Raw genomic sequence first — 18,809 nt, 5'->3', positions numbered from 1 at the left:
GCAAAAATGAAAATTCCAGATACTAGCAGTTTAAAACCAAACAAACAACAAACAAAACCCACAAACATCTCTGAAGTTCATTGACCAAAAAACAAACAAACCCCCCACAAAACAAACAAACAAAAACCAAACAAACAACCCAAAAACCCACCAACATGTCAATTGAAAGACTTGCTTGTTACTCACTCTTCGCTAAATTAACAAATTGAATAGTCTGCTCCTTCCTTCATGGCAGTTCTTTCTTGTGCTTTGTTACAGCATTGCTGTCTAAAGAGGAGCAGAAATACTATTCCTTGTTGCTGCACCTTCACACACAAGTGAGTACATCTTCCCAGATTGTTAAGTGAAACTATTATGACTCTCTAATGTAACTTCCAGCATAACAAAAGTGATGGATCTTCCCTACATTAAATCTCTTAAAGCCCCCCAACCTGCGGTTAACTACAGTCTTTTTTTGTTCCAATATCGATTTTAATTTAAAAAACATGCACTAAAAGAGAACTCTCTGCTACTCTTGTTCATTTCAGCATGTCATTACCCTTTCCTAAACATGCACATTTCATTAGGATTCTGAGTTTGTCTACATTCAGCTTCCTGCCATTATATCTTGACATGCTTTTGTCTGCTAGACTGAAGAACCCTCTAGTATCACGTTTCTGTTCCCTGCACACTGTCAACACATCTCTCTAAATCCACATGATAAACTAAAGTCAAGCTGTTGAGAGGCATGTTTTCCAAACTTTTAATCATCTTAGTGTCTCTTCTCTGAGGCTTCTCCGTTTTTTCAGCATCTTTCTTGACTGTGAACATCAGAACTAGATAAAGTATACTAACAGTGGTCATATCTATTCCAAATGCAGAGTTAAAGTAACTTCCCAGTCTCTCTTATTATGTTCTTATTCTTACAGATATCCAAAAGTTTAATTAGTCCTCCTAGCCAGTGTCCCACTGTGTGCTCATATGCAACTAATTAACAAAGACACACAGATCCTTTCCAGTGAGCGCTTGTCAGTACATAAGCCCCTATTCTGTAAGCATGGTCTATGTTCTTTACTACTGGATTTATGCTATGACATTTGACACTGATTTAACACCTATTGTTGGCCCAGAAGATAAAGCAACCTGTTTACTGACAACCTTCCCAACACCACCTGAAAAGTTTAACAATATTTTTTCCAGTTGGTACTCCATGGCATTCTGTACAGAATCCCAACACAAGCAGAGTCATTTAGCATAATACATAATTTCATCTAGTTTAGTCTATTTAATGCATTCCCAATTTGTTTCACATTGCTGTAATGTATTCATCAAGAATTCAGAGTGTTAACCCAAATAGCTCAGTGAAATCCACATAGATTGTATCAGTTGTACTTCATTAACTAAACATGTAATTACCTCAGGAAAAACATTTCAAAACAGTAAGGCCAACACTGGTTTTCCATAATCCTAAACTTATTGGCAAGATTTTTCACTTTTTTTTTTTCTTTTTAATTGCATCCCCTCACAAGTATTTTCCTGTTTGCCCTGGATCAGTATCATGCCCAGTATTGTTCCTGGAGGTCTGGATTGTTCCACTAAACTCTCCTTAAATAGTGGCATATTAGCTCTCTGATGCTCACAGAATTCCATGACTTAATTAAATATTTTTGTTTCCCTTTCAGAGTTTCTTATTGTTTTCCTTCCTTCTAGTTCCATTCTCATGCATAGCTTGATTCAGAAGATATATGTATTCCTCATTCTTATCAGCTCTCAACATTATTTCATGAGTTCTGTAATAAAGAATGTTTCTCTTCAACTTGCGATATCATAGGATTATTTTTCTCAGCTTTCATCATGCAAGCCCACTTCTAACCTTCATGCATGTAGGAAGAAGAAAAAACAAAACAAAACAGAACACACATACACCAAGCATCTGAGGGTATGAAACCTAAAGACACTCACAAATCAAATGATCCAAGGAATTACTTTTTATCTCATGATGATTTATGTCTTACTTGCAACAGGTAATGGTTGAGGTTTACAGAAATGCTAGGTTTGGAGCACACCCTCTACTATGGTCTCCTATGGAGACACCCAAAATTAATTAGAACAAGCAAGGTTCAAACAAGAAGTCCGAGACGAATTAACTGGCCTGAACTAAAGGAGTGTCCCTTGGGAATGTCTGAACAGTGACATCTTGCACATATAAAAATATAAAGTTTTACATAACTCAGACATTTTTCACCGTGCACAACTAGCCAGATACTTCACACGGTTGAATTAAAGTATCTCTGTTTTAAGAAAAGGTTAATGCTGCTGTGGGAAGGGACAAACATGGTGAAAGAGCAGAGCTGTAAAAGGAATAGCTATTGCAACAAGAAACTTTAGATTGACATTCATTTATCTTTCAGTAATAAAAAGCAAAAGCAGAAATGGGCAACTTTGGACTTTCATATAGTGTTGATATGCTCCATCCTGCACAGGTTAGTAACTCAGCTTGCTTACTGATGGCTTGAACATGAGACACAATGCTGTACAATTTCTCTCTGTGTACTTTTTCCTTTCTAATGAAAGGCTGAGTGATTTCTCCGTGTATTTGCATACAAAGAAGTATTCAAAGAATAAATCGAAATAATTTCTGCTAATATTGTCTTTTCTGTCTTGGGCTAGATTTCCACAGTTTTCACTTAATCAGCATTCCTTGTTAGATTCAGAGAAATTATTGCTGTCATTCTCACAACAGAATAACTAGCTTGGTTCCTCTCTCTCATGCCTGTTGGGATAATAAAACCAAAGATTGCCTCGCTAGTTATCAGCAGTAATTTTTAAGTCTGCTTATTCAAAGAAATGAGATGACTAATATGTAATCCAAGTGAATCTCTTTGTCTATACCTTACAAGGACATTTGAATCCATTAACCAATTTTAACCAGAAGAATAGAGATCTTAAAAGAATTGAGTCTCTATTGATTTCCTGAAAATAGACAGCTGAATACAAAAGGCAGACCTTGTCAACACTTTGACTGAAGAAATCGCTGCCAATTCTTCATTAAATAAGAGAAAATACACTTGAGAAAAAAAGCCTCTAGAATTCCTCAAGCATAAGAAAACCTCTAAAGCTACAACACAAAGTCATGAAATCTGAAGAAATACATTCACAGGGGAAATTGTCCGTTAGCTGCAATGCTCCTATAATTACTTGTTTCCTAGATGTGTACACTCATTTTTTTGTTTTCTCCTTTAACAAGCCTGTCTCATGAAAGGCATCTAGTCTTGTCAAATCAAGATGCATGGTCCAAAGCTCTGGAGTCCCAGTCCTGCATGCAATGCATGCATGCAATCCTGAACTTGAGTTACTAGGAAGAGACTAAACCGATGTTTTGACTGAAATATGCCAATAGACAACAGCTGTAAAATGGACATCATGTTTAATCCACAGCTGACCAAAGAGGTGAGGTTCTAAATCTCTTCTTGCTACAATCCACCTAGTCACATATACGGGTATACTGTGGTCTTATCATATTCTATAACCATATCACAAAGATGCATATATACAAGCCCAATTGGCAGTTGTCTGCCTAATGTTAAATTATTTGGCAATAAAAAAATACTTCAACATTTCAACCCATTTTCTTGTTGGAGTTTCTGTTCTATGAGCAAGGAAAACTAAAATGGTCTGTATTCATTGGTAACTGCAAGGAAAAGCCACTCAGTGATTGAATAGATTGCTCTTAAGGTTAAGAAAACACTGACTCTTCGAGCAGGCAATGGAGAACTCTACAGGCATGGTAAATCACAGTGGGAATTTCAAGGCTGCTGGGGCAGCACTGTAACAGTACTTCTTGTAACAGGAAAGCAGTAATCAGAAGAAAAAGTTTGCCACTCTGAACTTCCAGGTGTTTAGGAAAAAGTCTTGTTACTATGGATTTATGATCTCTATGAGTGAAGGTTAGTTTGATGGTGTTAAAAACAGAGGGAAAAAACAACTGGTGGTGCATATAATTTTCTGCTATAGACAGTGTAACTACAACAATTCATCTTTCTCTCTCCACAAGCCAGGATAGAGACACTATAAATCAGAAGTCTTATGTCAAGATTTAAGGGAAGCAAGAAATATGCAAAACAGTAAATCAACATGAAGTTGCCTATACTATAGTTGGCAGTCACAGCTATACTAGAAGTCAGAAGATTAATGCTGTCCATTTTTATTTCCACTGCCCTAAGAGTAAAAGGCAAGACTAAACACCAGGAGTTTTTGTTAACAGGTGCTGACGGATTACTGCATATGCTGCTAGCAATTTTTCTCAATGTACATGTCAGGTGCAGGGAAAGGCAATGCCGAGGGAAGGAAATAGCCTCAGTTCCTTTTAAGTTTTCCTAAATTGGTGGGGAACAGGTGTTCACAAAGCAAGTATTCTGGCATCTCAAAAGCCTGCTTAGAAATTAGAAGACCAAACCCACCCTTAGTTAGCCTCCTCCTTTGCAATCTATTGAAATCAGCAGGAAATCACAAGATGAAGTGAGAAGTAGAAAAAAGTTCCCTCTGTTTTAGCATAGTGTATGGAGACCAGCATGAGTTCAGCTTCCATACACCTATGTACTTTTATACTGAATGCTCAAAATCACCTATGAGAATTAGGAATACAAATCCATGAAAAACTGCCTCCTTCCTTAGCAAACAAGTAAAATAATCAGTGTGATCACATCAGCATCGAATACTCTTCCTGGCAATGCAAAGCGTTTATCAGTACACAAGATCTAAGACTTGAGTTGCAGTAAGAATGGGGCCAGAAGAGTCATTTACAGGTCTAAAGCTTCTTAGCTATAATAGCAGCAATCAGTGAGCTACAAACAGAGAAAGCAAACTTTGAGCTGAGGTAACATCTCAGAAACATCGGACAAAAGCCATTGCTAGCTAGCAAAGACAGGCATTGTCTTGGTTACCTCCTTCTACCTTGACAGAAGCTACACAAAGCACGTACATTGCATGAAGGAGATTAAGTTGGTGTTTGCATTACTGGCCCTTTTCATTGTAATATAATCAGTTATTGACTCTAGGATCTGAGATGGACAGCATTTGCTTACCAGCTAGTGGTGTCCATGGTTACCATAAATTTTCATGGAGTTCTACTTGACAAAATAAGCAGACAACAGAAAAGAAGGGAAAAGCACATTTGAATGTATTGCATTCCTAAATTATTTTCTTAGATTTAAAGACTGAACATAACCGATCATATAAAAATAATATGGCAAATTAAGTCTAAATGCAAGTTCATGAACTTGTGTACATAAAAAAGTAAAACAAAAAATGATGCAAACTACTCACAAATTTATAGAAAAAAAATGTAACAAAACACCACAGATTCTTACAGGAATCAGAAAAACTTTAAGATTCCGGTTTTCAGGCAATATATTAATATATTAGAAAAAATTAACATAATGAAGCTTACTTCTGAGACATCAACTTTAAAATAATATCTGAAGCAGTCCTTTGCTTTACAGAACCAGATAATTATAAGATGAAACTGGAAGTCTCCAACTGACAGAGAAACAACATACTATCTCAAAACCTTCCACAGAAAAAGGGAGGAAAGGGGAGATTTACTTAGAAAATTATCAACGTTTCTCAATACTGTGAAAGGCTAGTTACACAAGACACTCCAAATCTTGATGACCATTCACAATAACATTATTCAGTGATTGCCATTATTATCAATACAAAACCTACCATATGTAGGACAAGTGCAAATCAGGAAACACTCTCCTTGTGCAGTGCACAGAAGCAGGTGTAGCATATTTCAATACAGACATAACATCAAAGTAACATACCTTTCACGGATTGGAATTTTAATTTCTCTGTTCAATGGTCAATAAATTGTTCCTAGGTAGTAATTTGCTACTTTGCATTGTTCTAAATAATTTTTTTTTAAAAAAAAATCATATTTAGTTGAGAAGACTGTATTTGTTAACTTAAAGTAAACACCTCTGTACATCTGAAGTGGATTACTTTGATACTAGGAACACGAGGAGGATTTACATCCATTTTATCAGTTACGTGCTTTGAGGCTAAGCTGGCAACTATAGTATTCTACAATAATCTAGGGGTAAATTTAGCTTATTTCTTTTTATAGCTCCATGGATCAATCTCAAAATCCTGTCTAAAAATCAAAGTCCATTATCTGTACTTTAAGCTGTGAACAAAAGCTATTAATCTGCAGCTAACGCATAGTGGATCTAACTGGCACGAAGGTTCAAATGATTTCTGTTTACAGTTCAATGCCAAATTAAACATATCACAAGTAGATTTCCAACCCAGGTCTAAAAATGCAGACTTTAAGTTTTTGTTTAAGTAATGGGAGCATGCCTGTATCTAAAGATTCAGACACTATGGTTTCAGAGATGTGCCCTACGCACTTCCTGTTAGAAACAGACCTAGTCCAGAATCTTGTTGCTAAACTTTTTTTGTAATCAAAAGATATTAACTGATTCAAACAAAAGTATCATGGGGAACGTGTCAGCTTTGAGGAAGGGGGAAAAAACAAACAAACAAACTAACTAACTAACAACTAAACAAAACAAAAAACCAACCAAACAAAAAAACCCACACCAAACCCACAACACACCACACATTACTGGAAATTGTTAGAGACCCAAGACAGAACTACCATGCAAAATTAGAGATCATTCAGATATATTTGCTTTCCCTTATCCAGATGTGGCACTTAAGTCCTAATTTTTTTATTGCGTATCAGATCATTGCCTCCACTACTAGGCACTGGTTATTCTTACATGTAGCTCACACAGTCTCTACAGTCTTTCCGCTCAGGCCTTTTTTAGGTTTGTGGTTGTTTTGTTTTGTTGGGGTTTTTTGTTATACTTCTTTGGATTTTGGGTTTTTTTTACATTGAACCATAGAAAAAGAGTATTTTTTATGCCCCATCTGCCTTCAGCTTCAGCAGAGTCAAGATTCCCTTTTGATTGGCATTTATTTTATACACATGAAATAATACCAATAAGAGAAAGTATAAAGGACCTGTTAGTTAGGGCTGTCATAACAATGGGGAACACAGAAAAGTAGTGACTATGAATACAGATCTCCTTCTTTTCTGACTAATATTGAGCAAGTATGAAAAAGCAGCTGCTGTTGTTCACTCAAACCTAAGCGCCAATTTTAAATACTTGTTTCACGGTCTTTCAGGTTAACTGAGATCATTGTGATTGAAATTTCCCCTACTAGTAAGACCCAAGAGTGGCTCTGGAGGTAAAAATATTTGTGATAATGATTTACAGACGTTTTAAAACTTGCTGCCAGCATTCCTACTAAAAGACAGTCTAAGGACCTTTTATCATAACATTCTTCTTTTTACATATTTCTTATGCAGTATAGGATGAGGAAAAAAAAAAGAGTAGAAATTCTGATCAGAGTTGTTAATATATAGCTATTTAAAATGTCTGAGAAGCTGACCACAACCTAACCATTAAATTTAGTTTGTTTAGCTAATGAAAGAAAATCTTGTTAGGTTCTGCATAGTTTTGACAGCAAGAAACCAAAATATGTTTTCATCTATGTCTCAGAAAATAATTTTCTCTTGAGTATGTTGAAATCATTGCTATTTGACATCAATGACATATACATTGGGATTAAGTGCACCCTCAGCAAGTTCAAAGATGACAGCAAGTTAGTGGTGCAGTTGACACACTTGAGGGACGGGATGCCATCCAGAGGAACCTGGACAAGTTCAAGAAGTGGCCCCATATGAGCCTCATGAGGATCAACAAGGCCAAGTGCAAGGTCCTGCACCTGGGTCAGTGCAACCCTCAGTATCAAAACAGGCTGGGGGATAAAGGGACTGAGAGGAGCCCTGTGGAGAAAGACCTGTGGGTACTGGTGGATAAGAAACTGGACATGAGCAGGCAACATGTCCTTGCAGCCCAGAAGACAAACTGTATCTTGGGCTGCATCAAAAGAAGTGTGGCCAGTAGGTTGTGGGAGGTGATTCTGCCCCTCTGCTGTGCTGTGGTGAGACCCCACCTGGAGTCCTGTGTCCAGCTCTAGAGCCCTCAGTACAGGAAAGACACAGACCTGTTGGAGAGGGGCCAGAGGAGGCCACCAAGATGATCAGAGGGATGGAACAGCTCTACTGCAAGAAGAGGCTGAGAGAGTTGGGGTTGTTCAGCCTGAAGAGGAGAAGGCCCTGGGGAGACCTTATTGTGTTCTTTCAGTACTTAAAAGGGGTCTATAAGAAAGATGGGGACACACTTTTTAGCAGGGTGTATTACAACAGGAAAAAGGGTAATAGTTTTAAACCAAAAGAGCGGTGACTCAGGTTAAACATGAGGAAGAAATTTTTTTACAATCAGGGTGGTGAAACACCAGCCCAGGTTACCCAGAGAGGTGGTAGATGCCCCATCCCTGGAGACATTCAAGGCCAGGCCGGACAGGGCTCTGAGCAACCTGATCTAGTTGAAGATGTCCCTGCTCATTGCAGGAGGGTTGGACCAGATGACTTTTGAAGGTCCCTTCTTACCCAAACTATCCTATCATTCTATGACTAAGGACTTCTCAAGCAGTGCCTAAACCAGGGATTCACTGCATGTCTTGAAAGAGCAGTTGGGTCCACCATTCTTTAACATAAAGAAACACTGTCATCTGAGTCATTTGCAGTCAGGACCATTTAAAAACATTCAAAACTTCAACAGAACTTTTTGTTTGTTTGTTTTTCAGAACGGCTGCTGTACAAGCAGCTTCTGCTCTCTGACAATGTTTACAGGCTCTTTCCTGAAGGGTGTCTCAGGAGGACCTGAGTGTCCCTGCACAGCCTGCTGGGCACCTGCACACATTACAGGAGTTATCTAGAGGAGATTCCTGATGTGGCTCCACATCTGCTAGGGTAATGCTTCAGCCACACAGAAAATGTTTCTTTCATTGAGCTTCCCAAGCCAAAGCAGGGCTCTGTGGTACAAGAATACTCACTCCACCCCATTTCCTTCTCTGCCAGCTGCTGCCTCTCTTTCTTACATGGTTTTGCTGCACATGTTCTCACAAATCCTCTGTTGCAATGCTAGGAATAGTTCATTTTTCTGAATGTCCACCAGACCTCTGAAAAATTCAAGTCAGGACCTTAAAATGGTATCATTAATTTAAAACAATATACAATCTCTAAGGAAAAGCCCTGATGTTTCTGAATTTTAAGCTTCTGGGCTTTAAAAATTTTCCCCGTAAGCATAAAGATTGTGCAGACTAACTCATTTTAAGTTTCAACAAAAGTCACATAATATTGTACCTATCAGGAAAAACACCAAACATTAAAAGTTGTGTGATAAGCTGACAGTTTATCAAGCACATGCAGAAAAACAGCAAAGCATGAGTGCTTAGTCATCAAAAAAGCAAAGCAGTTTTAACAAGAGGGTCCCACATATAGTGTCTTCATGTAAGCTTTGCAGTTCATGCAATATGTGCCAGAATTTTTAAAAATATTTAAAAAGGATTCAGGAGTGGAAGGGAAATCCGTGGAACACGTGGCAATATTTTGTACACAACATTCACAATATCCATTCACAGTAAGGGGCTGCCTCAGCTCCTCCTCCCCCAGCTGTCAAACCATACAGGGATGGGGAATGAGCGTGGAAAGGGTCACCAGCAGTTTTTCCAAGAATGGTGGTAACTGTAACCACAGTTTATCCCATGCTGAATAGCTACATGTCAGTTATACAAGATTTTCTATTCTTATCTTGTCTCAAAATAAAAAAAATAAAAAATAAAAAATCTGGACATTTCTGCATTCCATTTGAAAACATGCCTTCCCACATCCACAACAGAAGAATTGTGTGGCCCTGCCTAGTGTTTAAGCTGTATAAACACATGGAAAATGATCCATAGAACAGATTTTTTCAGGATACTTTTAAGATTATCTATATTCCCATTAGGCTGAATTAATCCAAATACAACTATATCTGATTTTAGACTGAGGCGGGCTTTTGTTCAAGAGACACCATTACACTTCCTGACCAGCAACAGGAAACAACTTTCAAGATTACCATTTAAAAATATCCCCTCCCCAAACATCTTTACCTTTGTCTGAGGTCCAAAGAGCAATGGGCTTTCATGGTTTTCCTTTGTCCTGAAGCAATAAAAGTTTTTCTTCTCTGAGAAAGCAAGCTTATTGTGACAGGGTCAACCACTAACAAATCCCACAAACCTTTAGGTAAGGACAACTGAAAAGCTCTGCTTCAGTTTTGACTTCTAGTTCCTGCACCATGCTATCACCCTTTTAGACACCATTGAAACTCTACAGCCCAGTCACAATAGAGAAGTTTTATTCAGACGGGCAGGTTTATTTATTGAGTCGTCAGGCCAAAGACGAAGTCAGATTCACAGAAATTTTCTCCATGTAGAAACCAGCATGGTCAGGAACAAGGTTCAGTACAATGCCCTTTCACACAATAGAGCTTCACAGAGTCACCAGAGAGACAAGCAACAGAAGGTCCTTCTCTTAGTAGTTTGGCAGCATCAGAACTGACATATACTTCTCCCTTAACTGGAGACAGCAAACTCCTACATTGTGCTTGGAGGACACAAGGCAAGAGGTTAGTACACCTTAGACTGTGATGGCCCAAAAATGCAGTGCTTCTTACGACAAAGATCTAAACTGGAGGCAAAAGTTAGCTCATGTTCAAATCCAAAAATGCTCTCCAAATTATTCTGAGTACAGAATCTTACCATTATTTTGTGTTCATTAAATGAATTATTTTAATCACAAGTGTGTACTAGTAAGAAGCGAGACGATGCTAAATTAGCATGGATTGGAGGATATCTGAGACAAAAATGAGTGACAGCCCTGAAAAGAAAGGCAAATTTGATGCTTGTCATTGAAAGTGCTATCAATTGAATGCAGTTTCTATGTCGGAATCCCATCAGAAATTAATTATTCATACCTGTATCATGTAATATTCATAAGTCTACCAGCAGAGCACTTGGGACAGTTTTCAATGTTTGTTCCTTTAAAACATTCATATACTGTGCAATGGGAGTCCTCAGATGTCCTAAGTTCTCTTGCAGCAATATATGAACAAATGACAATTCACAGAATTTGTGGCCCTTTTAGTTGGCTTGGAAATCTGTCAGCTATAGATCATGAAACATTACAGTTAAGTATTGAGATAACTGATAAGTCTCCTGGCTTTTTAAAAGACTGAGAGTTACTGTGGCCTTCAGACACTTCTTGATGGCTCAATGCCAGCTGTAGGCCAGTCAGTATCACTGTTGGACTCATAGTGCCTGAGAACAGAAAAATTAAGAGCTCCCAGTATTCCACGCCTGATGTTTCTCAAGTAATTAAAACCAAAAGTTCCCATCGATGCCTTGACGCTTCCTCCATACTATAGCATTTTAGTTAACTGGGTTTTTTTTCCTGATGATGGATGACTTTTCTATCTGAGCCTCATCTGAGTTTTGCTTTGCTTGTTAGGGAACTTAGAGTGAAATACTGTGGGACATTATTCAAATTTCAGAAGAATATTTTCTACTCTTCTACTTCCAACTTCAGCTTCACATTACCAAATTTCACTGGCTGTGTAATGATTTCTTACTTAATGACCATGACAATGTCATATGTGACACATGTTCAAAAAAATCAGGCATAGCTGGTAGTCACTACTCCATGTGCCACTTACAATGTGAAAAAGCAAAAGTTTAGAATTCATATGCCTGGTACAAATGACCGTTTTATACTGTAAACAGAGCACCATGTTCATGAGTTTGACAACCACTGCCTTCTACTTCATATTTTATAATATACGTGTAGGTTCTTATGCTTCTTACCTCAACTTTACAAAAATGCAAACAGACACATAAGACACACACACACACACAAAAATTAGTGCTATCCACATTTTGAAAACAAGCGTGATTTTCTTGTCAAAAGGTCAAGCAGTGAACAACTGACTTGGATTTGCTGCTTAAGCTGTAAGCAGATGATATAACTTGAAGTCCAGAACAAAACTGACTTACGTAAGTGATATTAATCTAATTATGCAATACCCAAAACTAAACCACGCAGTTTGTCTTGCTAAACAGAGTTTAAAAATAAACAGCCTAAACATGAGATTCACACCAACAGCTAGAAACTAACAAAGGTCTTCTTAAAATTTAAGAAGACCTTTGTTAGTTTCTAGCTGTTGGTGTGAATCTCATGTATTAGCTGTTTATTTTAAACTATGCTTTAGCAAGACCAACTGCGTGGTTTCAGTTTGGGTATTGCCACTAATTAGATTAATTTCACTTACGTAAGTCAGTTTGTTCTGGACTTCAAGCTTATCATCACATCTGTTACAGTTACCATATGCAGTACAATCAGTCAGATTTTAATTTAAACTGCCTGCAGTTAAACAGAAAAGGCCAGCAAATCAAGACCACGGTCACCATTCAAATTTGCTTTTGCAGCATCACATCTCTAAAGAAAAAAAATGGCAGAGGCGCTCCAAACAATGTTCATTTGGTCTTCTAAATGCTACTCTTAATCCTTCTACATGATTTACTTATTGTGTCACAGTGCTTGAACATATGCAGTCCTCATGCTTGTGAGTAAAACCAGGAGAGTAAAATCTTCTTTCCAGATTTACAGAGTCTAACAAATGTGTACGGTTTCCATTTATCTTTGGAATAAAATAGAATCATGTGGAAATACTAATAGTTGGTTCTTTAAAGCGTAGGAAGTTAACCTGAATACGCCTGAGGCATTCACTCAACAGTTCACTCCGTGTTTTGAAATTCAGATCTCTCACTAGGTTGAAGTGGAAGTGCTATAAAAATAGCTTATTCTCTTGTTATTTCATTACTCCAACAACTCTTCCCGAGTAAATCTTCTCATTACCGAAAAGCATTAAAAGACAAGGATTATTTCAGCTTCTTCAGTTACATAAGGATTCACATGGGCTAAAAAGATTATGTTCTGTAAAGAACATATTTCTGCACAGAAAACATTTCCATGGTTGATAATGCGTATTTCACTTATTAACTGCTACAACCATTAAAACAACAACAACAACAAAATACAAGTTACTAAAGACAGCCATAAGATTTTTTTTTTTAATGGGCTTTATCTCATAGAGATTTTTTTTAAACATCGGCTGAATATTCAACAGAAAGGGTGTTTCAAGGCTGAGTTTAGACCCTCAGGTCAATTCAACAGCATGACAGGACATAAACTGAAATCAGAAACCTGAATTTTTTAGTCTGAAAGTAGAAATCTTGATAATTGCCCTAGATGGAAGTAAAATTCAATAAAAAAGCCTGAAGGCTGCCCGCCAGATAGAACCACCCACCTCCAATTAGCTATACAATTAATTGCCTATCTTGGAAAATTACTTGGTTACATCCTTCCCATTCAGGGATATACCCTCTAAAAAATCAGTAAACTAGGCATTATTCTGGGACCAAAATCATATTTTCACTCAAATCAAGTGTTAAACAGATACTTCACAGAATATGGTAGAAGTATCATCCCCATCATCTTACAGACAAATGCATACAGGTGGTTTAACAAACATTTTCATGGTAATAAGTTTGTGATACATCCGTATCTATAGCCATGTTTTGCTATGTGTGCTGTAGTCTGTCATCCCCACTTCTTCACTATATTATAGAATCATCTCCTTTGAAAGAAATTATGATTCCAGAGAAGGAAAATCTGAGAAATCTCTCTTACCTGGCAAAAAACGATGCTGCCACTGAGGTGCCTGTGGATACTTCACTGGTGACATATGTGCTCTGGGAAGCAGGGAAGCTGTACAGGGAGGGTTTATCTGCATTATAGCGGTTCAATGCTGCTTCTGTCAGGCCCTCTCGACTGGTCTCTGTCATAAGCTGAGATATCTGAAGACAGAAAAAACGGAAAGTGTCATCAGCTAAAGCTCACGAGCTGACCATTCCTCATCCAGAATTGCCTCTGGGTTGCAAATAGAGTAAGAGAAGAATTTCATTCACTGCATCTTTACTGCTCTGTGAACAAGTTTATTGCTTCTGTAGTGCAAATCTACAGTACTTTGGCTCAGCTCTAACCTTGTTTGCATTAAAACTAATGGGATATATTCATCCCATCATTAGAAATGTCAATAATGTCTATGGCTTTCCATTCATATGGAAAAGAAAGAGTAAACTATAATCCTTGCTCAGTTTGACCTCAGGGTACAAGAGAAACAGTTTAGATATGTGCAAGATATTTATATTTTACTTCAGAAAAAAGTCTGTTTGCCTTTGTAAAATAACCCAGCACTAGCATATTAAGTATTTTTGCTGACCTTTCTCCAGAAAAGCCAGCACACAGCACAGGAAAGAGATCCTTGGCATCTTAGACTATTTATCATCTCTCTGGAAAACCAGGATCATTACCACTCACTTTCATTGGCATTCTCAAAAAGTTTTAAACATCCTGTGATTTCATTCTTCTGATGGCCCATTTAACATTTTTCCCTATTTAGGAAGCCTCACCTCAGCCTTTCATTGTCTGGGAAAAGAACTGGAGCTCATCCAGACTTGACGCAGCTCTCCTCAAATTAACTGAAAGATCTTCAGAAGAAGCTGGGTCAGCCCTATTGAAGCACCTCCTCAAAACTTTGATTTCAGTTTCTTGACTATTACTTCTGCATGAATTTATGATACTGTGATGTCACCTATTGTACTTCATGCAATTCCCAGCAACTTTCCTTCTTCCCTCATTTCAACCACAAATAGATTTTGTTTGCGAACAGATGTCACAAAATTGCAACATATGCCTAAAAAGAACTCTCCCAAATTATTGTTAGCAATAGGCACTGCTTCTTTACCCCTGCAAGAAGTTTGCAAGAACCAGTCTCTCACCTGTTCAACTGCAGTTTTCGTGCCTAACCTTATCACCACAGTAACAACAGGACATTTTTGTGAGGCACATCAAGAAAAGTACTTGAGATTGTCTGATAGTTCATTTTGTGCTTAGGCTTGCTTTATTTCAGCTGATAAACGTTTCAGTTGTTAAAGGCAAAGGTAAAGAACTGTGATTTGTATTTGGGAGGGGAAAAGACATGATGTGACAACATTTTTTACACCAAGTATCAAGCCACCTTTTTTTTTCCTTTATAGAGAACTGTTACCCATTCTACTATGGCTAAGAAGAAAATCTAGAGTTTACAGCTATTTTACGTATTTTTAGGTCAATCAACTGTAATGCTTGAAGATCCGGAATGCTAAACTAGCCACTTTATTTTATGAGGAGCAAGCAAAATTGCCGAAAATGCCCCTATCATGTCAGTCACACAATGAGCCTTTCTATTTTACTGATTTACATCAAATGGGCAGTGCTCTCAGAAGGCTATAGATGAAATCCTGGACTTAAATCATCTCATACTACTGTTAAAACACAAGAATTTAGGCTGTCTGCCAGGACCTCCTTACACTTCCAGCATGCTGGCAAACACACATTTGTTCTTCAGTGTTCTGCTAACCTATGTATGTCTGCTTGGGGCATCAATATAGTTGAATTCACTAAATAATTTCCTCAAATTTTCCATAATTTTTGCTAACTTGGCTACTTATATTTGCAGGATTCTGTCCTGTGCCCTAAAATTATCCTGAAACCAATTTCATCATCTACCACATTTGGAACTGCTGATCAGATTTTAAAAGCTCTCCTTTCAGAGCAGAGTACACTTATAAACGTGACCTCACCTCTGTCCATCCAATTCATGTACCTGAAATCAAGGATGGACTAATTGCCATCGCTGACAGTGTCAGCAGGAAGTGCCATTCACTTCCATGGCAACCTGACAGCAGTTAAGAAGTTGATGAGTTGACTTATTGTAGCTGTGATCTCAGTTGCAATCATACCATCCCCATCTTCTGCCAAATAAAGATTTGCAGCTCCAAATATGAATTTCCACAGCCAGTGACACACGTTTCTATTGGTGTCAGATCCCCTGAAGTTGCAAGACAGTGAGGCTTGAAAGACACATTTCTGCCAACTGCAGAACAGGAAAGGATTTTTGTGTCTCTATTTGGGACACCCAGAAAACCTCCATCATGACTTGGGCATAAAAGCAGTAACTAAATGGTTTCTGCAGTTATAGAGACTGTCACGTAATGCATGCCCATATCCACAAGTGCTATTAATCTGAACAGCACAGAGCAAAGAGAGCAGTAAAAAGCCTCAAGATGCTTGTAGACATTTCCTGAAAGGTTTTACTCTCAAGCTTCCTCAAAAGCTGATCAGATGCTTCGTTCACAATCTTTTCAATAACTAGTTCTTAAATATAAGCACTCCAAAATAATAAAATACTTCCCAAAGACACATAAGATTCTTTTATAAAGATATAAACCATTCCTCCTCACCTGTGCACTCAATGAGAAAGAGATATTAGTCAGTAAATGGAATGTTAATACTTTTTAAAAAGTGAGGATGAAGATCGTATAAAGCCTGTATTTAGGTCTCATTTTCTTGTAGTGAAATGGAAAAAAACTAAATAAGAAGCTGGAAATAATCAAACATTTTTATGAATTTTGTATTTGCGGAGTACCACACTAACCACAGGACAGAGAGAAGAGAAATAACATTCGTTTTAGGAATTGCATATACTATGGATAAATGCAGAATAGGGTCTTTTCTATATAAATGTAGACTTTTCAGTAGTGCTGCTACTTTATTGTGTGCCCAACACAACAGTCCGGGTACTACAGAGATGGCTGGCTGTTCAAACTCTGAAACATCTGTATGGTACTGACCACCAGAGCCTCCTGGAAAAGCCACAGCTCTCTTTCCTGTTCACTCACACAGCTCACTTTGTTGCAGAGAACAGGAAGCTACTGTTGACATTGATATTGATGTATTATCTGTGAAAAGCAACATTCTAGTGTAAACAGCCATGGTGGAGAGCCCTCCCAGAGAGCTGCCCTGGATGGACACTCATACTGGGGCATGTTGGCCTTGTTAAGCACCCTCTTGATCCTAAAGATCCAGCACCACCGCCTGGTTTCTTTACCCCTGCTAGCAAACTTCCTGGGCAAAAATCCATTTCTCAGCATGATCTGTCTCAGAACTAAACTCCCAAATGCACACATTGCCTGTCTCTGAGCTCCACTGATTTACTGTTTGCCTCAGCAGGGACACTTCTTAGTTGACAGTGTATTATAAGGATATCAAAATGGTAACATACTTTATTTTACCTAACACACAGAATCACAGTATGTTTGGGATTGGAAGGGACCTCAAAAGATCATCCAGTCCAATCCCCCTGCCGGAGCAGGAACACCCAGATGAGGTTACACAGGAATGTGTCCAGGCCGGTTTTGAATGCCTCCAGAGAAGGAGACTCCACAACCCCCCTGGGCAGCCTGTTCCAGTGCTCTGTCACCCTCACTGAGAAGAAGTTTCTTCTCAAATTTAAGTGGAACCTCTTGTCTTCCAGTTTGAACCCATTACCCCTTGTCCTACCATTGGTTGTCACTGAGAAGAGCCTGGCTCCATCCTCGTGACACTCACCCTTTACAATATATTTGTAAACATTAATGAGGTCACCCCTCAGTCTCCTCTTCTCCAAGACATAGACAAATTAAGACAAAATAAGAACTAGCTTAAGACACAGTCCTAATCTAGAATTGATTTCCAGTTTTAGCACTTGCTTACTTTGTCTGCCAAAATGGGATTTTTCAACAGTGAAATGTCTCCAGAAGCAATGAAAGCTGAAATATTTCCCTGAATTTCAAACATCCTACTATTCCTTACCTGGTAAGCCTGCAACACTGCTTGATCCTATACATGTAAATGTCCACAGAAGTACCTAGTGATACTACAATACTCACAACCTCAAGCAGAACATCAAGTTTCATTCCAACAAGTTCCTCAAGTCACTCTGTTGCTATCTTTTCCTTATTTCAAAGCAAGAACAGGATAACAAACCAGAATTAGATATTTCATTATGGAATTGTCTCTTTGGTCTTGTATCCAGTGGAGATGAAGGGCAAAGATAGTGATATATCCAAATTTTGGGCCAGACTGAAAATCCTTTTTTGTGTCCAGTACTTATCAGAGTGTTGTTTATACTGTACAAATCTGTACATCTTGGTCAATCCACAGGTTGAGTACCTCACATGCTCACAATATCTGACTAATAAATCCACATTTATTACCACAGTTCAATATACATAAGGTAGTGGGTAGACAGAAGACCAGATAATTCCTCTGGTCACAGTACCAAATTATCCTTTTTTCCTCTGACATTGCTTGCTGAAGTTCATACATAAACAGAATTGTGTAAATGTACCCAGGATATATTTAAGGAAAAGGCACTCACAGAACAGACATTTCCAAAGCTCTTAAAGAATTTCTTTTTTTCCCCTCATCCCAATTCAAAAGACATAGTTGAATATCACACTTTGAACATTAACAAACTCAGGCTCTTTGTGGCTCCAGCCACCCCCTCAGCCCCAATGTGTGCCTGGCAAGTACAGTTCACATAAATCTACTTCTTCAGTGTCACTGTCTCTCTCACTAGATATTGTTTCTGGATTTAAGGGGGAAAAGAAGATGAGACTCCTCAATTCTCTTTCCCTTCCTTTTTGTGAGTACTCATATACCATATACATGAGGTTTAAGATCAGTTAATAGGATATATTTTGAGAAATCCCTTTATTGAATTGTTGGCACCACATCACTGCCTGGATAAACAACAAAAAGACAAAGCACAGAACAAAGCAACTTTTCATGCCTCAATAAAAACCTTTTAAGTGCACATAGAACAAGACAGATGTCCCTCCCAAGGTCCCATTTTTTTCTCCTGTCTCATAAAAGCAAAGCATCCATTAAG

General features: G+C 38.1%; 1 protein-coding gene across 1 annotated transcript in view; it reads right to left on the bottom strand.

Moving 5' to 3' along the window:
• KIF26B (kinesin family member 26B) overlaps positions 1-18,809 on the bottom strand; it is a gene marked incomplete at both ends in the record, with an annotated part of 294,143 nt that overhangs the window by 162,929 nt on the left and 112,405 nt on the right. Inside the window, one exon of the mRNA XM_080342992.1 lies at positions 13,685-13,851. Within this exon, the coding sequence (XP_080199118.1) occupies positions 13,685-13,851 (167 nt within the window). The remainder of the gene's footprint in view (positions 1-13,684; positions 13,852-18,809) is intronic.

This window comes from Nesoenas mayeri, assembly GCF_963082525.1.
Source record: "Nesoenas mayeri genome assembly, chromosome: 3".
NCBI lineage: Eukaryota > Metazoa > Chordata > Aves > Columbiformes > Columbidae > Nesoenas > Nesoenas mayeri.
Note: the sequence above shows the minus strand (reverse complement) of the source record. Positions and strands in the feature narration are given on the sequence as shown.